The sequence below is a fragment of the Oncorhynchus keta genome, chromosome 35 (assembly GCF_023373465.1).
Source record: "Oncorhynchus keta strain PuntledgeMale-10-30-2019 chromosome 35, Oket_V2, whole genome shotgun sequence".
NCBI classification, from domain to species: domain Eukaryota; kingdom Metazoa; phylum Chordata; class Actinopteri; order Salmoniformes; family Salmonidae; genus Oncorhynchus; species Oncorhynchus keta.
Window position 1 is genome coordinate 39172615 of NC_068455.1, and position 23898 is coordinate 39196512.

Genomic DNA, 23898 nt, shown 5'->3' on the forward strand with positions numbered 1-23898 from the left:
AAAAACACTTCAAAATGACACAATATATTATTTACCATTCACCTCTATTGGTCACAAAATAATCTGAAACACAACCAAAGCAAACCCACCAAAAATGTGTAGAGTCATCATTCAAAATAACCCCAATAGATGTCTTGAGCACACTTGGATAAGTTCAAATACTGTACAGTAAGGTATCAATGTGCTAACTTAGCACTTTTCCCACACTGTATTTATTCAAATGCAACATAGACATGTGCCAACATATTCTATATGACATGATAATCACCTCTATGATAATGTGGTTGATGTTTCAACAATAAAAATGATCATTTTGATTGCATATAGCAATTGAGTAAAATATGAATTACTTTATTTTTGTTAAATTATGATCATGATTTTCTACATTTGAATCTGTATCAATAAAGATATTTCCAATTATTACATTGAAATGGATTGATTGTCTCTGTATTCATTTCAATTTTTTTCAAAACTGAAATAAAGAAGTTACTAAACCTCTCAGATGTTGATCTGGGCCCGTATCCTAAAAGCATCTCAGAATAGGAGTGCTGACCTAGGACCAGCTTCCCCCTCTAGATGCATGTTTCATGCATGTTAACGTTAGAAGCCTCCTCGGTTTGTTTAATTCACTGCTTTAGCACACTCTGCCAACCCGGATGTCCTAGCCGTGTTTGAATTCTGGCTTAGGAAGTCCACCAAAAAACCTGAAATTTCCATCCCAAACTATAACATTTTCCGACAAAATAGAACTGCTAAAGGGGGCGGTGTTGCAATCTACTGCAGAGAGAACCTGCAGAGTTCTGTTTTACTATCCAGGTCTGTACCCAAACAATTCAAACTTCTACTTTTAAAAATCCATCTTTCCAGAAACAAGTCTCTCACTGTTGCCGCTTGCTATAGACCACCCTCTGCCCTCAGCTGTGCCCTGGACTCCATATGTGAATTGATTGCCCCCCATCTATCTTCAGAGCTCGTGCTGCTAGGTGACCTAAACTGTGACATGCTTAACACCCCGGCCATCCTACAATCTAAGCTTGATGCCCTCAATCTCACACAAATTATCAATGAACCCACCAGGTACAAACCCAAATCTGTAAACATGGGCACCCTCATAGATATCACCCTAACCAACTTGCCCTCCAAATACACCTCTGCTGTTTTCAACCAAGATCTCAGCGATCACTGCCTCATTGCCTGCATCCGTAATGGGTCTGCGGTCAAACGACCACCCCTCACCACTGTCAAACGCTCCCTAAAACACTTCAGCCAGCAGGCCTTTCTAATCGACCTGGCCCGGGTATCCTGGAAGGATATAGACCTCATCCGGTCAGTAGAGGATGCCTGGTTATTCTTTTAAAGTGCCTTCCTCACCATCTTAAATAAGCATGCCCCATCCAAAAAAAATGTTGAACCAGAAACCGATACAGCCCTTGGTTCTCTCCAGACCTGACTGCCCTTGACCAGCACAAAAACATCCTGTGGCGTTCTGCATTAGCATCGAATAGCCCCCGTGATATGCAACTTTTCAGGGAAGTTAGGAAAAAATATACACAGGCTGTTTGGAAAGCTAAGTCTAGCTTTTTCAAGCAGAAATTTACATCCTGTAGAACAAACTCAAAAAAAGTTATGGGACACTGTAAAGTCCATGGAGAATAAGAGCACCTCCTCCCAGTTGCCCACAGATAAATCCACTATAATTGAGAATTTCAATAAGTATTTTTCTACGGCTGGCCATGCTTTCCACCTGGCTACCCCTACTCCGGTTAACAGCCCTGCACTCCCCAAAGCAACTCGCCCAAACCTCCCCCAATTCTCCTCCCCCTACAAAACATCCGACAATCTGGACCCTCTCTTTCTAAAATGATCTGCCAAAATTGTTGCAACCCCTATTACTAGCCTGTTCAACCTATCTTTCGTATCATCTGAGATCCCCAAAGATTGGAAAGCTGCTGCGGTCATCCCCCTCTTCATAAGGGAGACACTCTAGACCCAAACTGCTACAGACCAATATCTATTCTATTCTATTCTAAAACCAAATACATGCTCTTCAACCCATCGCTGCCCGCACCTGCCCGCCCATCCAGCATCACTACTCTGTACGGTTCTGACTTAGAATATGTTGACAAATACAAATACCTAGGTGTCTGGTTAGACTGTAAACTCTCCTTCCAGACTCACATTAAACATCTCTAGTCCAAAATGAAATCTAGAATCGGCTTCCCATTTTGCAACAAAGCATCCTTCACTCATGCTGCCAAACATACCCTTGTAAAACCTACCGATTCTCAACTTCGGCGATGTCATTTACAAAATAGCCTCCAACACTCTACTCAACAAATTGGATGTAGTCTATCACAGTGCCATCCGTTTTGTCACCAAAGCCCCATATACTACCCACCATTGCGACCTGTACGCTCTCATTGGCTGGCACTCGCTTTATACTTGTCGCCAAACCCACTGGCTCCAGGTCATCTACAAGACTCTGCTAGGTAAAGCCCCGCCTTATCTCAGCTCACTGGTCACCATAGCAGCACCCACCCACGTGCTCCAGCAGGTATATCTCACTGGTCACCCCCAAAGCCAATTCCTCCTTTGGCCACCTCTCCTTCCAGTTCTCTGGTGGCATTGACTGGAACGAACTGCAAAAATCACTAAAGCTGGAGACTCTTACCTCCCTCACTAGCTTTAAGCACCAGCTGTCAGAGCAGCTCACAGATCACTGCACCTGTACATAGCTCATCTGTAAAAAGCCCATCCAATCTACCTCATCCCCATACTGTATTTATCTTGCTCCTTTGCACCCCAGTATCTCTACTTGCACATCTTCTGCACATTCTACCATTTCAGTGTTTAATTGCTATATTGTAATTACTTCGCCACCATGGCCTATTTATTGCCTTACCTCTCTTATCCTACCTCATTTGCACATGCTGTATATAGATTTTTCTACTGTATTATTGATTATATGTTTGTTTATTCCATGTGTAACTCTGTTGTTGTATGTGTCGAACTGCTTTGCTTTATCTTGGCCAGGTCGCAGTTGTAAATGAGAACGTGTTCTCAACTTGCCTACCTGGTTAAATAAAGGTGAAATAAAACATTTTTAAAAATCATAATTATATAGACAGGGAACCTGATTCTAGATCAGCACTCAGACACTTCATGAATACGGGCCCAGAATTGTCAGAGATGATCTCTACAGTGAAACAACTATATTTCTGGTAATACAACAACGTCAATATGTAATGGAGTGTAAACGCACAAACACTAGTTGCACTACATTAGTATTGTTAGCATTAGCGTTTACGGGAGACCAATATATAATCCCAACGATAAAACACAGGATCAAAAACCTAGCTGACCCTTTTCCTCTTGGCACTTGTGTAAATCTGAAAGGATTGAAAATATGAAAGCAACATGTTGAAACTCCCACCCAGCCAATCATTCAGCAAGGTGGAAGTACAGCACGTTTTTACCTATCAGATCCTTTCACACCTACATGAAGTGCCCTGGCCCTAGAGGTTGTGGCCAGGGGTCAATTTGGGATTGGGCGTTACATTAGTTTGATGGCGAGTTCCAGTTGTTCCGTTCAGGACTAGACGAGGATGGGAGTCAGGACCAGATTCCTGAGCGTTCCCGTTTGCGTCGTACAATGGCGGCCACATCCTGTTTGAGAGAGGAGACGCTCTGCTCCAGTAGCTCTGAGAAATCACGCAGCAGACCACCCTGCTCATCCACAAACAGCCTGAGCCCCAAGAGATCTGACTCCTCCTGGAACACACACATATATGCACACACACACACACACACACACACACACACACACACACACACACACACACACACACACACACACACACACACACACACACACACACACACACACACACACACACACACACACACACACACACACACAGTATATGCAGAAACACACACAAACACACTGATCTTAGATCAGTCAGTCAATAAGTAGGTAAGTAGATTGATTAATTGACTGATTGATACATACACTGGGCCTGTGCCTGCGCAGGCGCTGCAGTTGAACCCTGACAGAGGTCATGCTGTGGTAGAAGACCTTCAGGGCGCGGGCGAACTCTGCATCACAGCTGGGCCGCAGACTGCTGCCCCGCATCTCTGACCGACCACGACCCCACTCTGCTCCTACACAGAGGAGGAGAGAGAGTGAGTGAGAGAGCGAGAGAACATGACAGTTCAGTTGTTTAGTACATGTCTGACCGGTCTTAGTTGTATTGAGCTGATCCCTCAGTGTGTTGTTCTCGGTCTTCAGTGCAGCGTTGGTGTTCCTCAGCTCCTCTACATCCTGCTGTAGAGCCCTCAGAGAGCAGCTCAGCTCTGAGCCAGGGTCCACTGTCTGCAACACACACACACACTATAGTGGATACACGTACTATTTAACCCTTTGAGGTCTCATGTAAATCTAGAAGGCTGTCCTACAAATATGACAAATTCTAAATCTCCGAGTGTTGTACAGATGTCTGATGTAGACTCACAGTGGCTGTCTCAGTTGCGCCAGCCTGGTCGATGATGAAGCATCCCTCTGGAGTCATCCTCACTCCCTCCAGAGACGACACCATGTCTCTACATCCCTCTGGACAGGAAAGTATCAAGCATTACCCAAGCGTTACACGTGTATGTGTGGCAGATGGGATCTGTGAAATTCGCTCCTCAGCCTGAGGTGTCTCCACTTGCGCTGCGGCATAGCTAGATTTTCATGGGTGTAACCAGGTAAGATGCTTCAGGATGGCAGTCAAGTGTGATTGCGAGGCAGAGGTCCTGCGTTCAATCACCGGTCTGAGCCGAATCAGGAGAAAGGGGTACTCGCCAAGCAAGTAGCATGATGTCCTTTACACGTGCATATAGTATGAATACAGTACGAGTTCCAAGTCGGCAAGTTCCAGGCTTACCCTTACTATCCTGGGCCCAGGTTTGTAGGCGAGTCCCAGGCTTACCCTTACTGGGCTCAGGTTTGTACGCAAGTCCCAGGCTTACCCTTACTATCCTGGGCCCAGGATTGTAGGCGAGTCCCAGGCTTACCCTTACTGGGCTCAGGTTTGTAGGCAAGTCCCAGGCTTAACCTTACTATCCTGGGCCCAGATTTGTAGGCGAGCCCCAGGCTTACCCTTACTGGACTCAGGTTTGTAGGCAAGTCCCAGGCTTACCCTTACTATGCGCAGGTTTGTAAGCGAGTACCAGGTTTACAGTTACTATCCTGGGCTTAGGTTTGTAGGCAAGTCCCAGGCTTACTTACCCTGTAGGCCCCAGAGCTCCAGCACCAGGGCGCTGGTCTGCAAGTGTTCTAGCAGGCCTTGGGAGGTATGCAGAGAGGTGAAGTGGACCCGCTGGTCCAGCAGGGGGTTGACATTGTGCCACACGGCCGGAGTGTAGAGGGGCTGGGCACTGTCGAACATCCTGAACCTGGCAGGGGGAAAGGTGACGTCAGTTATTTAACCTTAATTTCTCTAGGCAAGTCAATTAAGAACAAATACCACCCCAAATCTCTAGCCCACTCACCCTATCTGAACGCCCCTGTTCCTGGCCTGTTGGACCCAGCGCAGGCCACAGCACTGATCCAGGACCAGCTGGAAGTCCAGCCGTCTCCCCAGTAGCTCAGAGGGGTCGATCAGGATGTCATCCTCTCCCAGAGTACTGGACACAGAAGGGCCAGGGGCCATATGTATCAAACCTCTCAGAAGGCTGTTTTAGGATCAGTTTTGCCTTTTAGATCACAATGAATAACATTACATGGACAGGGACTCTGAAATGCTTGATACATATGGCCACTGGCTACATAAAGTATCTAACTTCCCTGATTCAACTAGCCAACCATTCATGTTCTTCTTCTTCATGTTATTCTAGACTGCAATTATTTAAATCTGGGTTGTGTTCATTAGGGCACAACATAGCAAAATAAAAATTAAGATCTGAGTTCCAATTGGACAAGTTGAGGTTTAAAACATTTCTCTGTCCGTACTGAACACAACCAAGGTAAAGTGTCTGCCTCCCATTCTTCTGTAATGTAATGTTACCCACAGTCCTGTAGGGCTGCATGGTAGAAGCTGGGCCTGCAGTATGGCCTCCTCAGTGCCCTCTGACCCCAATACCTGGAAACACAGAGAGGGATGAGATAGAACGACACACACACATGCACGCTCACACACAAACAGACACACACACAGTACCTCCAGCTGTTCCTCCAGTGCGATACGGAAAGCCAGAGACTGCAGCCAGAGGTGGGCGCTGCCCAAGAGCAGGGGCTCCAGCGGATCCCAAAAAGGGTCTCGGTCTCTGGGCATGGGCGCCCTGGCTGCCCCCTCTCCCTTCCGCTCCGTATGGTGCTGCTGATACAACTCCTCCATCAGGAACTTACGGTTCACAAACTTGGCCTTGGACCAGAGCCACACCTGGTGGGGAAAGGACAACACACTCACCTGAGTTCCACACACACCTGACACTTAACTCAGCTCTATGCAGAACAGGGCTCCGGGCAGCCGAGCGGAAATGGAGGAAAACTCGCCTCCCTGCGGACCTGGCATCCTTTCACTCCCTCCTCTCTACATTTTCCTCCTCTGTCTCTGCTGCTAAAGCCACTTCCTACCACTCTAAATTCCAAGCATCTGCCTCTAACCCTAGGAAGCTCTTTTCCACCTTCTCCTCCCTCCTGAATCCTCCTCCCCCCCCCCCCCCCTCTCTGCAGATGACTTCGTCAACCATTTTGAAAAGAAGGTCGACGACATCCGATCCTCGTTTGCTAAGTCAAACGACACCGCTGGTTCTGCTCACACTGCCCTACCCTGTGCTCTGACCTCTTTCTCCCCTCTCTCTCCAGATGAAATCTCGCGTCTTGTGACGGCCGGCCGCCCAACAACCTGCCCGCTTGACCCTATCCCCTCCTCTCTTCTCCAGACCATTTCCGGAGACCTTCTACCTTACCTCACCTCGCTCATCAACTCATCCCTGACCGCTGGCTACGTCCCTTCCGTCTTCAAGAGAGCGAGAGTTGCACCCCTTCTGAAAAAACCTACACTCGATCCCTCCGATGTCAACAACTACAGACCAGTATCCCTTCTTTCTTTTCTCTCCAAAACTCTTGAACGTGCCGTCCTTGGCCAGCTCTACCGCTATCTCTCTCAGAATGACCTTCTTGATCCAAATCAGTCAGGTTTTAAGTCATTCAACTGAGACTGCTCTTCTCTGCATCACGGAGGCGCTCCGCACTGCTAAAGCTAACTCTCTCTCCTCTGCTCTCATCCTTTTAGACCTATCGGCTGCCTTCGATACTGTGAACCATCAGATCCTCCTCTCCACCCTCTCCGAGTTGGGCATCTCCGGCGGCCCACGCTTGGATTGCGTCCTACCTGACAGGTCGCTCCTACCAGGTGGCGTGGCGAGAATCTGTCTCCTCACCACGCGCTCTCACCACTGGTGTCCCCCAGGGCTCTGTTCTAGGCCCTCTCCTATTCTCGCTATACACCAAGTCACTTGGCTCTGTCATAACCTCACATGGTCTCTCCTATCATTGCTATGCAGACGACACACAATTAATCTCCTCCTTTCCCCTTCTGATGACCAGGTGGCGAATCGCATCTCTGCATGTCTGGCAGACATATCAGTGTGGATGACGGATCACCACCTCAAGCTGAACCTCGGCAAGACGGAGCTGCTCTTCCTCCCGGGGAAGGACTGCCCGTTCCATGATCTCGCCATCACGGTTGACAACTCCACTGTGTCCTCCTCCCAGAGCGCTAAGAACCTTGGCGTGATCCTGGACAACACCCTGTCGTTCTCAACTAACATCAAGGCGGTGGCCCGTTCCTGTAGGTTCATGCTCTACAACATCCGCAGAGTACGACCCTGCCTCACACAGGAAGCGGCGCAGGTCCTAATCCAGGCACTTGTCATCTCCCGTCTGGATTACTGCAACTCGCTGTTGGCTGGGCTCCCTGCCTGTGCCATTAAACCCCTACAACTCATCCAGAAAGCCGCAGCCCGTCTGGTGTTCAACCTTCCCAAGTTCTCTCACATCACCCCGCTCCTCCGCTCTCTCCACTGGCTTCCAGTTGAAGCTTGCATCCGCTACAAGACCATGGTGCTTGCCTACGGAGCTGTGAGGGGAACGGCACCTCAGTACATCCAGGCTCTAATCAGGCCCTACACCCAAACAAGGGCACTGCGTTCATCCACCTCTGGCCTGCTCGCCTCCCTACCACTGAGGAAGTACAGTTCCCGCTCAGCACAGTCAAAACTGTTCGCTGCTCTGGCCCCCAATGGTGGAACAAACTCCCTCACGACGCCAGGACAGCGGAGTCAATCACCACCTTCCGGAGACACCTGAAACCCCACCTCTTTAAGGAATACCTAGGATAGGATAAGTAATCCTTCTCACCCCCCCCCTAAAATATTTAGATGCACTATTGTAAAGTGGCTGTTCCACTGGATGTCATAAGGTGAATGCACCAATTTGTAAGTCGCTCTGGATAAGAGCGTCTGCTAAATGACTTAAATGTAAATGACTTAAATGTAATACGGATCCTACATACACTATACAGTGCCTTGCAAAAGTATTCACCCCCCTTGGCGTTTTTCATATTTTGCATTACAACCTGTAATTTAAATAGATTTTTATTTGTATTTCATGTAATGGACATACAAAATAGTCCAAAGTGGTGAAATGAAGAAAATAAACTTGTTTAAAAACATTCAAAAAAATAAAAAAATGGAAAAGTGATACGTGCATATGTATTCACCCCCTTTGCTATGAAGCCTCTAAATAAGATCTGGTGCAACCAATTACCTTCAGAAGTCACATAATTTGTTAAATAAAGTCCACCTGTGTGCAATCTAAGTGTCACATGATCTGACACATGATCTCAGTATTTATAGACACACCTGTTCTGAAAGACCCCAGAGTCTGCAACACCACTAAGCAAGGGGCGCCACCAAGCAAGCGACACCATGAAGACCAAGGAGCTCTCGAAACAGGTCAGGGACAAAGTTGTGTAGAAGTACATATCAGGGTTGGGTTATACAAAAATATCTGAAACTTTTGAACATCCCATGGAGCACCATTAAATCCATTGTTAAAAAATTGAAAGAATATGGCACCACAACAAACTTGTCAAGAGAAGGCCGCCCACCAAAACTCACAGACCAGGCAAGGAGGGCATTAATCAGAGAGGCAACAAAGGGACCAAAGATACCCCTGAAGGAGCTGCAAAGCTCCACAACGGAGATTGGAGTATCTATCCATAGGACCACTTTAAGCCATACACTCCACAGAGCTGGGCTTTACAGAAGAATGGCCAGAAAAAGTCATTGCTTAAAGAGAAAAATAAGCAAACACGTTTGGTGTTTGCCAAAAGGAATGTGGGAGACTCCCCAAACATATGGAAAAAGGTACTCTGGTCAGATGAGACTAAAATGTAGCTTTTTGGCCACCAAGGAAAACGCTATGTCTGATGCAAACCCAACACCTCTTATCACCCGATAACACCATCCCCACAGTGTAGCATGGTGGTGGCAGCATCATGCTGTGGGGATGTTTTTCATCAGCAGGGACTGGGAAACTGGTCAGAATTGAAGAAATGATGGATGCCGCTAAATACAGGGAAATTCTTGAGGGAAACTAGTCTCAGCCTTCCAGAGATTTGAGACTGGGACGGAGCTTCACCTTCCAGCAGGACAATGACCCTAAGCATACTGCTAAAGCAACACTCGAGTGGTTTAAGGGGAACATTTTAAATGTATTGGAATGCCCTAGTCAATGCTCAGACCTCAATCCAATTGAGAATCTGTGGTAAAACTTAAAGATTGCTGTACACCAGCGGAGCCCATCCAACTTGAAGGAACTGGAGCAGTTTTGCCTTGAAGAACGGGCAAAAATCCAAGTGGCTAGATGTGCCAAGCTTGTCGATACATACCCAAGGGACTTGCAGCTGTAATTGCTGCAAAAGGTGACTCTACAAAGTATTGACTTTGGAGGGGTGAATAGTTATGCACGCTCAAGTTCTGTTTTTTGTGTTATTTCTTGTTTCACAATAAAAAATATTTTGCATCTTCAAAGTGGTAGGCAAGTTGTGTAAAAAAAAAAAATTTAATTTCAGGTTGTAAGGCAACAAAATAGGAAAAATCCCAAAGGGGGTGAATACTTTCGCAAGACACTATACAGTCGTGGCCAAAAGTTTTGAGAATGACACAAATATTAATTTTCACAAAGTTTGCCACTTCAGTGTCTTTAGATATTTTTGTCAGATGTTACTATGGAATACTGAAGTATAATTACAAGCATTTCATAAGTGTCAAAGGCTTTTATTGACAATTACATGAAGTTGATGCAAAGAGTCATTTGCAGTGTCGACCCTTATTTTTCAAGACCTCTGCAATCCGCCCTGGCATGCTATCAATGAACTTCTGGGCAACATCCTGACTGATGCCGCCCATTCTTGTATAATCAATGCTTGGAGTTTGTCAGAATTTGTGGGTTTTTCTTTGTCCACCCGCCTCTTGAGGATTGACCACAAGTTCTCAATGGGACCAAGGTCTGGGGAGTTTCCTGGCCATGGACCCAAGATATTGATGTTTTGTTCCCCAAGCCACTTAGTCATCACTTTTGCCTTATGACAAGGTGCTCCATCATGCTGGAAAAGGCATTGTTAGTCACCAAACTGTTCCTGGATGGTTGGGAGAAGTTGCTCTCGGAGGATGTGTTGGTACCATTCTCTATTCATGACTGTGTTCTTAGGCAAAATTATGAGTGAGCCCACTCGCTTGTCTGATAAGCAACCCCACACATGAATGGTATCAGGATGCTTTACTGTTGGCATGACACAGGACTGATGGTAGCGCTCACCTTGTCTTCTCTGGACAAGCTTTTTTCCGGATGCCCCAAACAATCGGAAAGGGGATTCATCAGAGAAAATGACAGTACCCCGGTCCTCAGCAGTCCAATCCCTGTACCTTTTGCAGAATATCAGTCTGTCCCTGATGTTTTTCTAGAGAGAAGTGGCTTCTTTGCTGCCCTTCTTGACACCAGGTCATCCTCCAAAAGTCTTTGCCACACTATGCGTGCAGATGCACTCACACCTGCCTGCTGCCATTGCTGAGCAAGTTCTGTACTGGTGGTGCCCTGATCCCGCAGCTGAATCAACTTTAGGAGACGGTCCTGGAGCTTGCTGGACATTCTTGGGCACCCTGAAGCCTCAATTGAACCGCTCTCCTTGAAGTTCTTGATGATCCGATCAATGGTTGATTTAGGTGCAATCCACTGGCAGCAATATCCTTGCCTGTGAAGCCCTTTTTATACAAAACAATGATGATGGCACGTGTTTCCTTGCAGGTAACAGTGGTTGACAGAGGAAGAACAATGATTCCAAGCACCACCCTCCTTTTGAAGCTTCCAGTCTGTTATTCGAACTCAATCAGCATAGAGTGATCTCCAGCCTTGTCCTCGTCAACACTCACACCTGTGTTAACGAGAGAATCACTGACATGATGTCAGCTGGTCCTTTTGTGGCAGGGCTGAAATGCAGTGGAAATGTTTTTGGGGGATTCAGTTCATTTGCATGACAAAGAGGGACTTTGCAATTAATTGCAATTCATCTGATCACTCTTCATAACATTCTGGAGTATATGCAAATTGCCATCATACAAACTGAGGCAGCAGACTTTGTGAAAATTAATAATTGTGTCATTCTCAAAACTTTTGGCCACGACTGTATATACAGATTATAATCAAATATGTCTTTGGAATAAAAACACAAGTGGACCTTGCAGTAATTTAGGAGTTGATAGTGTTCATAGCTAAATGGGTCAAGTTATGTTCCAGGTAGAGATATTACAGTCATCTAGTATGACAATATTCAGGAGGCGTGATTGACAGCATGGTCTCCCCACCTGTTTGTTTTCCAGTGATGTCACTCTGACAGCGATCTCCTTCTCCAAGTCATGACCTTTAGAGTCTGATAACGCCAGGTTCTTAATCTCCAGTTTAAATTCCACCCCCTGGACACATAATTAGATAATTAGATGATTCATGTAATGGTTTAGCGTTACTCAGATTACGTCCAGTAGTCAATACAAACTGAAATCTGGGGAAATAACACTATATAATTCATTGTTATCTAAAATTACATATTTTTCACACAAACACAAGTAAAGGGACATTGGTTTTAGGGATGTTGAGAATGATGGGGGACGTTGTGATCTAATGATGCAAATCTCTATCTTATGATCTAATGATGCAAATCTCTAATTTATGATCTAATGATGCAAATCTCTACCTTATGATCTAATGATGCAAATCTCTACCTTATGATCTAATGATGCAAATCTCTACCTTATGATCTAATGATGCAAATCTCAGGACGAAAATGTTGCCGCGTTAACATGTAAACCATGCATAATGGGGAATTATAAAACAGAATGTCACAACCATCAGGATTAAAGTGATACTTCAGGATTTGGTCAATCTACGTCCCCAGAGTCAGATTAACTCATGGATACCATTTTGAAGTCTCTGCGTTTCCAGTAATAAGGAAGTTAGAGGTAGTTTCACAAGCAAATACTAAGTAACACTAGTAAGCAATTAGCGACTTCCTTCAGACTGCACGCAGAGACATACAAATGGTATCTATGAGCTCATCTGACTTTGGGGAAGTAGATAAAGGGCCTCATTGACAAAATCATGAAGTATTCCTTTAAAGGTATAATATTGTGTTTATCTGTCACCTTGTGTAGCTCCTGGCTCATCTGGTTGGCCTCAGCCACCATGGGCATCAGTTTGATGTAGTCATAGAAAACAGCCAGGAGACTGGGGTCAGTCTGACTGGGGACTGCACTGGAGTCACCTACAGGGGGAGACAGAGCGAGAGGAGATACACACATCATCAATTTCTGTGTGAGACACTAACATCTCGCTCTTTCTGTCTCGCACACAGTAGCTCTCTCTCTCTCTCTCTCTCTCTAGGAGACTGATATTTCTCCCTGTTTCTCTCTGCACAAGCTTTTGCTCTCTAAAACAGATTATTCTACCCTTTCTCTCTCTTTTTTACCTCTGTCACATGCATGCACACCCACACCCACCCACCCACACTCCCTTCCTCTCTCTCTTTCTCTCACTCTGTCTCTCTCATTCATTCTCTCTCCCTCCATCTCTCTCTCTCTCCTACCCTGTGTCTGCTCCTCACACAGTGAGTGGAGGTTGATGCCCTCAGCGGCTGCCAGTTCAGACTGGAAGTAGTCGTAGTCATAGCGACTCCAGTCATCCCCGCCCCTCTCAGATGGGTAGCCAATGAACAGGTAGGTGCTGTTAGAACCCAGGATGAGTCGGTCCTAGAGGCGAGGGGGCAGAGGTCGGGTTGATATGAGGGTAGGAATCAAGGACTTTAACCATTGTCCACTTCCGAGGCATAGTGCATAGGGTAGGGGCAATGGTGGTCATCACAATCTGGTCATGCTAGAGAAGATGGGAGACTAACTATAGTGATTATTACTAGCCATACAGTGCATTCGAAAGGTATTCAGACCCCTTGACTTTTTCCACATTTTGTTAAGTTACAGCCTCATTCTAAAATGTATTAAATACTTTTTTTTACACACAACACCCCATAATGACAGAGTGAAAACAGGTTTGCAATTGTTTTTGCTAATTCATTAAAAATAAATGTAAAAAAAAATTTTTTACATAAGTATTCAGACCCTTTGCTATGAGACTCGAAATTGAGCGCAGGTGCATCCTGTGTCCATTGATCATCCATGAGATGTCTCTGCAACTTGATTGGAACCCACCTGTGGTAAATTCAGTTGATTGGACATGATTTGGAAAGGCACACATCTGTCTATATAAAGTGACAGAGTTGACAGTTAATGTCGGAGCAAAAACCAAGCCTTGAGGTTGAAGGAATTGTCCACAGAACTCCAAGACAGGATTGTGTCGAGACAAAAACATTTGTAAATGTGATATTTACATTTTTGCTATGTTATTATGGGGTATTGTGTGTAGATTGATGAGGGGGGGGAAACAATTTAATCAATTTCAGAATAAGGCTGTGACTTAACAAATTGTGGAAAAAGGTTAAGGGGTCTGAATACTTTCCAATTTGCACCGTAAATGTTATTTTAACCCTTAACCTTTACCCTTACCTCTTAAGCCCATATGAAAAACTCACGCTCATGTTCGTGCTCATCAGTTTTGACCATGTTGCGACTAATGTCTGAACTACGCTGAGTATATGTCCTATAGTTCCACAGAGGGGCCTGTTTCAAAATGGCAGAAATAGTTTGATTCCATGGAGACGAACCAGGTGCTGCAGCTCGGTCTTCTGGGAGATGGGTGTTCCGTTGACAATGACATTTGACCCCGCCAGTGGGGTCAGGTACACCCTACGCTGGACGTTACTGAACACAGCGTGACGGTCCTGGATCCTGAGGAGGTAAAAAGGGTTTATTGGTGACCTTTATTTTCTTTTTTTGTAACTATTTATAAAATGTATGTACCATTCCCAGACTGTCCCTTTTATTGATGTCATAAATGAACCAAACAAAGCAGCACCTGTCAAACGCAGTCCGCATTTATTCAGGCTTTGTGCTTGATGAAAAAATGTGTGATGAATTCAAAGCCAATTTGCACGTTTTCAAAATGTTTTTTTTTTGTGTGCGTCATACTCACCCTAGGCCCCTGATTGAGATGGACCTGGGTGAAGAGTCAGAGAGCCCTATATCCCACTCACCTATAAAACACACACACACAATTCCCAAAGTCTTGATTGAGTGCGTGTATGTTCATTCGATCGTAAAGCTGTAGTCTGGGGCAGAGGAGAGACTCACCCTCCTGGATGAAGAGCTTGACCACCCCTGACAGCTGAGTATCCTCGTTGATGTTCAGGATGTAGGGATGCATCTGCATCATCCTCCGCTCCTGAGAAAGAGAGAGACATGGAGAGAGAGAGGGTGGAGTGAGGAAGGGGAGATATGAGGGGTGTGTGCGTGTGCATGCGTACCTGTGTGATAGTCGCATACTGCTGCTCCCAATCCTTCAAGGCCTCCTGTAGATGTTGTTCCCAGAGCGTCTGGATGGCTCTGATCTGCAGCTCGTTATGGGTCAACAGCCGACGCAGCTCCTCTGGACACAACAACAACAACATAAATACAGCCCCCCATCTCCATCTCCAGCCTACTAGTTTCGTCCTCTGCCTGCCCTCCCTCCCTCCCTCCCTCCCTCCCTCCCTCCCTCCCTCCCCCTCCCTCCCTCCCTCCCTCCCTCCCTCCCTCTCCTACTGGTTTCATCCTCTGCCCTCCCTCCTTCCATCTCTTACTGGTTTCATCCTCTGCCCTCCCTCCTTCCATCTCCTACTGGTTTCGTCCTCTGCCCTCCCTCCCTCCCTCCCCTACTGGTTTCATCCTCTGCCCTCCCTCCTTCCATCTCCTACTGGTTTCGTCCTCTGCCCTCCCTCCCTCCCTCCCTCTCCTACTGGTTTCATCCTCTGCCCTCCCTCCTTCCATCTCCTACTGGTTTCGTCCTCTGCCCTGCGTCCCTCCTGTCCTAGGCGGCTGAGTCTCTGCAGTAGCCTGGCGTTCTCAGCCTTCAGCTCCTTCACCAGGCGCTCCGTGGGACTCTCGTTCACCACCGCACGGTTCTGAATACGCTTTGCCCTAAGGGGGGCGCGCGCATCTGTGAACTGTACTGTATATGTCTCATACTAAGAGTTTTCTAACAAAGAAGGAATGCTGGACCTACTGTACCTTTCTGCATATCGCAGGGTTGAGATAGACTCTTCATAGCAGATATCAGCTGGACTCAGGGCTGCAATCTGAGCATTCTGGTATTTAGTTATGACAGGCAGGGCACATCATATCTTTAGATGTTAATAGAGGTGCATGCTACACTCTTAGAAAAAAAAATAGGAAAACCATTTTGCTTCCAGGTAGAACCTTTTCTGGTTCCATTAAGAACCCTCTGTGGAAAGGGTTTTTGCCTGTTACCAAAACGGTTCCACCTGGAACCAATAAGGCTTCTCCAACGGGTTGTCCTATGGGGACAGCTGAAGAACCTGTTTAGGATCTAGATAGCATCTTTTTTTCTAAGGGTGTAGACAAAGGGTTACCATGACAGTACGGCTGTTCCCCCCCAGGGCAGACTGCAGCAGCTTGGTGAGGACAGAGTCTCTATATGGGATATGGACTACTTTCTTCCCTACCGCTACATCAGCAAGGGCACTGCAGGGAGAGGAGGAGGAGGAGGAAGGAGAGGAGATGAGAGAAGTCGGAATACAAAAAGCAGTGCTGGATAGAATATATGAATATAGAAAGAGTTTTTGGTGACATGTTGGTGTGGAGGGCAGATCTCTCCCTGACCTGATGACGTTGCCCAGGGTGGTGAGGCTGAGGTTGATGGCTGTGCCCTCTTTGAGCCGGTCGGCCTCGGAACCTGACACCCGCTGTCTCTCGCTGCCCGCCAGGTCCACCAGGTTGATGTTAGACTGCTTGGTGATGCTCTCCTCAGAGAAGATCTGCAGAGGGACAGGAGAGGGTCAGAGATACAATAAGAACACCAAGGGCCATATCTCTAACACCCAAATCAACCCCTCTCGCCCATACCCCCCTTGGCACCTGTGTACATCTAAAGCACAGGAGGTTGGTGGCACCTTAATTGGGGAGGACGAGCTCGTGGTAATGGCTGGAGCGGAATGAGTGGACTGATGCTTTTCCATTTGCTCTGTTCCGGACATTATTATGAACCGTCCTCCCCTCAGCAGCCTCCACTGATCTGAAAGGATTGGACAGATGTATCCAACGAGAAACAAGTACCTTCTGGCTTATTCAATGGCAAGGTCAAGATTTTTCCATACTTATCTAATCCTCTCAGAGCAGAAGTGGTTAGGGATTAGGGGCTAGGGGTTGACTGGGCAATGTGACTGACCTGTTTGAGCTGGAGGATGATGAGCATGTGTGAGCGGCTGCTGTTGGCGTTCATGTGTGTGGTGGCCGTGGTGCGCATCCTCGTCCCCTGCTCCATCAGCTGCTCCACCTACAAAATATATATATATCAATAAATCAATTTGATTAAAAATAATAATAATAATAATATTGATACATATACAGTGAGCTCCAAAAGTATTGGGACAGTGACATTGAACCTATACAATGACTATGAGGTTAAAGCTTTCATTTGAGGGTATTTTTGTCCGTATCGGGTGAACCGTTTAGAAATTACAGCACTTTTTGTACATAGTCCCCCATTTTACAGTACCAAAAGTTTTGGGACAAATTCACATATATGTGTATTAAAGTAGTAAAAAGTGAAGTATTTGGTCCCATATTCCTAGCACACAATAACTACATAAAGTTTTTGACTCCACACATTTGTTGGATGCATTTGCTGTTTGTTTGAGTCTCAGATCATTTTGTGCCTAATAGAGATTAATGGTAAATAATGTAGTGTGTCATTTTGGAGTCACTTTTATTGTAAATAAGAATAGAATATGTTCCTCAACACATCTACATTCATGTGGATGCTACCATGATTACGGATAATCCTGAAATAATTGTGAATAAGGATGAGTGAGAAAGTTAGACGCACAAATATCATATCCCCAAGACATGCTCACCTCTCACCATTACAGTAACAGGGGAGGTTACATTATTGCGGGGATATGATATTTGTGCATCTAACTTTCTCACTAATTTTTGTAGCGACACAAGCTTGATGTAGTCTATAAATGCGTGCTATGAATATGAGACCAAATACTTAACTTTTTACTATTTTAAAACCCAAAATAAATGTGAATTTCTCCTGATACTTTTGGTCCCCTAAAATGGGGGGACTATGTACAAAAAGTGCTGTAATTTCTAAACGGTTCACCCAATATGGACGAAACCACCCCAAAAGTAAAGCTGACAGTCTGCACGTTGACCTCGTAGTCATTGTATTGTTTCGCTGTACGTAGAGATAATAATGGAAGGTTGCACCTGTGGGGCGCTGTCACAGGGGACCCTGCGAAGCCCCTCCACATAGAAGCCTCTCTGCTGCTCCTCTCGGACACGCAGTCCCCCCGGAGACCGAGACCCCCGTGACAACAGGTCAACTACCTGGGGGGGGTGCAAGGGCTTGGGGTCAACACCTGGACAGATCCACTGTGAACTGTACATGTCTAATACTCAAGAGTTTTCAACAGGCATGACAGAGATAAGTCCAGACTTACCTGTTCATTGTAGATTTCCAACATGCTGAAAAAGACCTTGGGGAACAGAGGAGCCCATTGAAAATGAATTTAAAAAATAAAAAAATGATTTCTGGCTGTGATATTAGTTTTTGTCTTCTTGTTTTGTTTGCGTGATTGTCCTGTGTTGTGGTTGTCTTTTGGTACAGTTTGTCTATCTGTGACATGTCCATTTTTTATGATTAGTTGGAAAAACATAACAAACAAAAAAAGCTTATTTTTTTGTTTATTTCTTATTTGTTTTATAGATTTTTTTAAAATAAGTCATATTTCAGACATACACACCTGGCACTGTCGGCTGTCCTGGTTGGCCTTGATGGCCTGAAACAGTTTGTCAGAGAGGGTGGGCACCAGGCCCTTGTTGGGTCCGTACCCTACCATGGAGTAGCTCTTCCCTGAGCCAGTCTGCCCATAGGCTAGCAGGGTGGCGTTATAACCTTGAAGGGCATTCTCCAGGATCCCCTCCCCCAGGTCCTGGAAAACACTACCCTGAGGGAGAACATACAGAGTTACTACCCTGAAGGAGAATATACAGAGTTACTGCCCTGAAGGTGAGACCGACAGAGTTACTGCCCTGAGTGAGAATAGACAGTGTTTACTGCCCTGAGTGAGAACAGACAGAGTTACTGTCCTGGGTGAGAATATACAGAGTTACTGCCCTGAGAGAGAATATACAGAGTTACTGCACTGAGAGAGAATATACAGAGTTACTGCCCTGAGTGAGAATAGACAGAGTTACTGCCCTGAGTGAGAATAGACAGAGTTACTGCCCTGAGGGAGAATAGGCAGAGTTACTGCCCTGAGTGAGAATATACAGAGTTACTGCCCTGAAGGAGAATAGACAGAGTTACTGCCCTGAGGGAGAATAGACAGAGTTACTGCCCTGAAGGAGAATAGACAGAGTTACTGCCCTGAGGGAGAATAGACAGAGTTACTGCCCTGAAGGAGAATAGACAGAGTTACTGCCCTGAAGGTGAGACCGACAGAGTTACTGCCCTGAAGGTGAGACCGACAGAGTTAGTGCCCTGAAGGTGAGACTGACAGCGTTACTGCCCTGAGAGAAAATAGACAGAGTTACTACCCTGAGTGAGAATAGACAGTGTTTACTGCCCTGAGTGAGAACATACAGAGTTACTGCCCTGAGGGAGAATATACAGAGTTACTGCCCTGAAGGTGAGACCGACAGAGTTACTGCCCCGAGGGAGAATATACAGAGTTACTGCCCTGAAGGTGAGACCGACAGAGATACTGCCCCGAGGGAGAATATACAGAGTTACTGCCCTGCCCTCCTCAATGTATCATCCTCCTCAGCTGGGTACAGGCAAGAGAAGTATCTTCTCCCCCTCTCCACCTCCTCACCTGGTCAGCATATCGTCCTCCAGGCTCCTCAGGTATGTACAGGCCAGAGCAGTCTCTGGTGAAGCCGCTGTGGGACCAGTAGGCATAGTCAAAGCAGAAGGAGCGTGGGCTCTGGCTGTTCCGAGGGTCCTGGATGGTGATGGTGCTGGAGGCCATAGAGATAATGCAGCGGCCGCCCGCGTCCCTCTCTCTCTGGGCACGGGAGGGGAGAGACGTGGGGGTGGGGGACCAGTGCAGCAGGTATAGTATTGGTGGAGGACCACATAGTACACAAAACACAGTGCAGATTGGCATGATAGCATGACACAGTCTGATGATGGGTCATGTCCTAGAAAAAGTAGTAGGAGAGAAATACTAAACCGAACAAACAACTAGAAACATCTCAGATCTGTCCACAACTGACCTTGTTGAAGGGTCTGACGCGTACGGCCACTTTGACACAGTCTTTCCCCGGCATCTCTGCTCCTTTCGCCCTCATGATCGTCCCTGCTTCTGTAAGGGAAAGGCTGGGTGACACCCTGCACCCACTGACAGCAGCACCAGGGCTGCAGCTCAATAGTCTAGAGCAGCTTCCTCGTCATTGTCTTCTCTCCCCGGTCCGCACTGATGTTTTGGCTAAGAACCAGACAGGTGAAATAGATGTCCTGAAAGACATCATCCATGTTGCTTTCATCAAGTCTGTATTTTCAGGTGAAGGAGAGGAGACGGGGAGAGGCGACCACTCCAGGCTATTGAGACGCAGCACAGGCGAGTAGCTAAGTAACCTGAGTAACCAGGTGATCACTTTCACTCTGCATCTCTCTGTATGAATTATACACAGACCCAGCGCCTTTTATAAAGGAAAGCTACGCACAACCTTTTATAAAGGCTACAGACACACAGTCTTTTTTGAAAGGGAGACTACAGACATATACTTTTTTGAAAGGGAGACTACAGACACAGACTGTTTTGAAAGGGAGACTATAGACACACAGCCTTTTTTGAAAGGGAGACTACAGACACAGACTTTTTTTTTAAGGGAGACTACAGACACAGCCTTTTTTGAAAGGGAGACTACAGACACAGACTTTTTTGAAAGGGAGACTACAGACACAGACTTTTTTGAAAGGGAGACTACAGACACAGCCTTTTTTGAAAGGGAGACCACAGACACAGCCTTTTTTGAAAGGGAGACTACAGACACAGACTGTTTTGAAAGGGAGACTATAGACACACAGACTTTTTTGAAAGGGAGACCACAGACACAGACTGTTTTGAAAGGGAGACTAAAGACACACAGACTTTTTTGAAAGGGAGACTACAGACACACAGACTGTTTTGAAAGGGAGACTAAAGACACACACATAAACCTTTATATAGGAAGATTACGAACACTCACAGTTAACTTTTGTCACTGTACGAGCCAGTACTAACACCCCCCTGCCGACTCATAGTAGCCATCAGTCTTATACCACCATGGCATACTTCTATCACACAAATCATCTCAGAAAAGGTCCTAGGAATCCTGTGCAAACCGGTTTTAAACCTCCCAGCTCAGAGTAGGTTTATGGATGATGTTAAGACATTGCCCAGACAAGATCTGAGCGAGAAGCATAAACAATTCATAAAAGTTTATCTTGGCTGGTAATCATGACAGTTTGATGCTCATTGACGTTGTTGCAAATGATGAGGCATCGCCAGCTGTGAACTCTATGGGTAACACGCTTCAGACAGACACGGTGAATGTGACTGTACATAAATCAAATGTTGTAATGGTAAAAAGTTTAATATCATTTTCACCTGGCACGATCAATTAATTTGCCTACTCTTAATTATTGCCTAATATTGCATCTTTTTTATTTATTTTTGTTTTACAAAAGTTTGGGACAGGGTGCCCTAGAGGCCTTCAATTGCCCAATTTATAGGCATTCCCAATTTAGATTTTTTTTTTTTACAACGTGATGTTGTGCTCCAAATGGGTAACATGAAATAACACGATGAAGGTAATTAAATAATCAAAGGAAAAACATGTTTACTGATTAGCCTCGTGGTTCTAAGTATTTAGGCATATAATTGTAAAATAGACCTCATGTGAAATCATTGTCAAAAGCGCAAGAGATACTGTTACATGTACAGTAAGTCAAGACTGTTAGTAAAAATATAAGTACTGCTGATAATAATGCCATTGTCATCAAGGCAGAGGACATTTATGCATAGGCCATGTATCTGATGCTGTCTGGACAAAAAGAGTATGGCATGTCACACTCAGGCGACATACAGTAAGACAGAGGGGCTGACAGCATCCTGTTTCACCCGCTCGGATGCTTTCAGCCACTTGCGAATTGAAAGGGAAGTTGGCAGGGGCTCTGTTCGGATGCTGGAATTATTTTGGATGAACGTGCGAAGGTAACCTACGTTTTGAAGTGACAATCAGATCAAAAACATAATGACGAGTTGTGTTCATGGCACATTAAAAGGTAATACAGTGTTACAGTTAAATTAGTCGTAACTATAAAACTCATTAAAAAAATAGGAGGGCGGGTTTTCCAAATCACTAAGTCTGCCCCTGCTCATGAGGTCTCCTAAATATCTGTAAATTAGGTGGGAATCTTATGACTAAAGAGGCTTTATGAATAGCTTTTATTTTTACCCATATACGTAGGAGTAAAATGTATCTATTCTCAGCATTTACGACCAATTTCCTACTCATGATTGGCCCCTTTACTCTCATGTAAAACCTTTAGCTCGACCTGACCTTGATCTTAATTGTTCATGAGTCAGTAGCTAGGTCCCCATCCAATTGGTGACAGATTTTCAGGCGAATACTCAAAAATCTGCAAAAAATCAACATGCGCATTTGCTCAACAGAGAAGTTTATATCAAATTGACTTTGTGGTCGATGTGCGTGATGACGTAGTGCACCTAAAAATACATTTTGCTGTTAAATTCCCATGTATCGAATAGAACATACAAGTATATACCCTAAATGAGATTCTGGACAAAAGAGCAAGTATGTTTTTCAAACGACAGCCAAGCATCGATTATCATGTCACCAGAATAGGAACCTCGATATTTTTTGGAAAGGAGCATCAAGCTCATCACCTTGCACTTTTACCATCATATTAAGTTAAGCGTTTATTTCATTAGTATTCTAATACAGAGCATGCTTTCCCGACGAGTTGTAGTTGGACCACACGTCATCGCGCGCGTGACTCCGTTTAATTTGGTATGGTTATTATAATCAATATTTGCGCATAAAAGCACTTCCGACATTTCTCGCATAATACATTTTAATGACACAAGAAGATCCCACCTTGGTCTAGCGTATTTGGTTTTGTCCACATTTACATCAAGGACTGTCATGACATGTTTTATCCAACATGTACTTCACTCTCATAAAAAGGTTGGATGGAAACCTGGTTGGTGTGTCAATTCAAATACGTGTTCGACTACTAGATGTACACAATCAAGGTTTCTAGCCATCCAGGATACAGTTTTAGTACTTGCTGCTTACTGGCAATAGCAGAACATTGGATAGAGACATGAACTCGTTTTAAAGAGCAACTGGAAAAAAAAGAAAGTATTCTCTAGTTGAAAACTGCCTATGCGGTATCGATGAGTCGGAAATATGTATTCTAGTCAAAATGTACTAAAGTGTAAATACGATAAATGTTGGTCAAAGTAAATCCCAAACTGAGATTTGCGAGATTAGGAGAAAAAGCCTCGGAATGAAGGGTTCATAAATTATTTGGGATGGTTGATTTAAATCCTGCCCACATATCTACAGCACCAAAGTAATCATCAATTCAGCACGCAGCTGCATGCAACACGATTGTAATGTTCAGCACACTGACACTATGGCGCTAGTTAGGGACCAGCAGTACATTAGTGTACAAGGGACACTATTTAAAAATTTCCATAGATCCACATTTCAATTAAATAACCTAAATCAACTATAAATTGTAGTAATTCATATAAAAATTGAAAGCATTTAAGAAAACGAAAAGTGTGCAACATGAAAAATAGTTCCATTTACATTGTGTAATATATTGACGTCAACAACTCGCCCCACAGATAGGCTATCCAAAGTCAAAACATGGTTGTACACCGGCACGCTGAAGCAAATTGACGAAATCAATTCTAAACTACTTCATTTTTTTTTTACCAGGTTACAGTTTCAAGTTTAATGTGTACAGTTTTTTTCAGAGTGCATGCTTCCCACATGTGACCACACTCGACACCCACATCAAAGCATGCCTCAAAGACCCACATCTCGTTCTGTTGCATTTCCTAACGAGGACTATTGAAAGAGGCGAAAAATCAG

At 45.2% G+C, this 23898-nt stretch overlaps 1 protein-coding gene across 1 annotated transcript; it reads right to left on the reverse strand.

The window, feature by feature from the left end:
- Window positions 1-377: 377 nt before the first annotated feature.
- kif28 (kinesin family member 28) lies at window positions 378-20252 on the reverse strand. The gene is made up of 25 exons (XM_052495675.1): window positions 19999-20252; window positions 19596-19787; window positions 18522-18725; window positions 18219-18254; window positions 17986-18105; window positions 16937-17044; window positions 16372-16526; window positions 16122-16233; window positions 15760-15827; window positions 15489-15669; window positions 15018-15182; window positions 14845-14935; window positions 14687-14747; window positions 14319-14442; window positions 13188-13350; window positions 12748-12866; window positions 11914-12021; window positions 6204-6425; window positions 6055-6125; window positions 5536-5670; window positions 5273-5439; window positions 4515-4612; window positions 4240-4375; window positions 4013-4164; window positions 378-3771 (listed from the first exon to the last, which is right to left on the reverse strand). The coding sequence occupies exons 1-25, from the start codon at window positions 20071-20073 to the stop codon at window positions 3613-3615; spliced, it is 3222 nt and encodes a 1073-aa protein (XP_052351635.1). The 5' UTR covers window positions 20074-20252; the 3' UTR covers window positions 378-3612.
- Window positions 20253-23898: the final 3646 nt, after the last annotated feature.

Coding starts and splice junctions, on each gene's coding strand:
- kif28 (XM_052495675.1), bottom strand. CDS start 20,073: ATGAGGGCGAAAGGAGCAGAGATGCCGGGGAAAGACTGTGTCAAAGTG. Junction 19,788..19,998: donor GCGTCAGACCCTTCAACAAG/GTCAGTTGTGGA, acceptor TCCCGTGCCCAG/AGAGAGAGGGACGCGGGCGG. Junction 15,828..16,121: donor GGAACAGCCGTACTGTCATG/GTAACCCTTTGT, acceptor CAGAATGCTCAG/ATTGCAGCCCTGAGTCCAGC.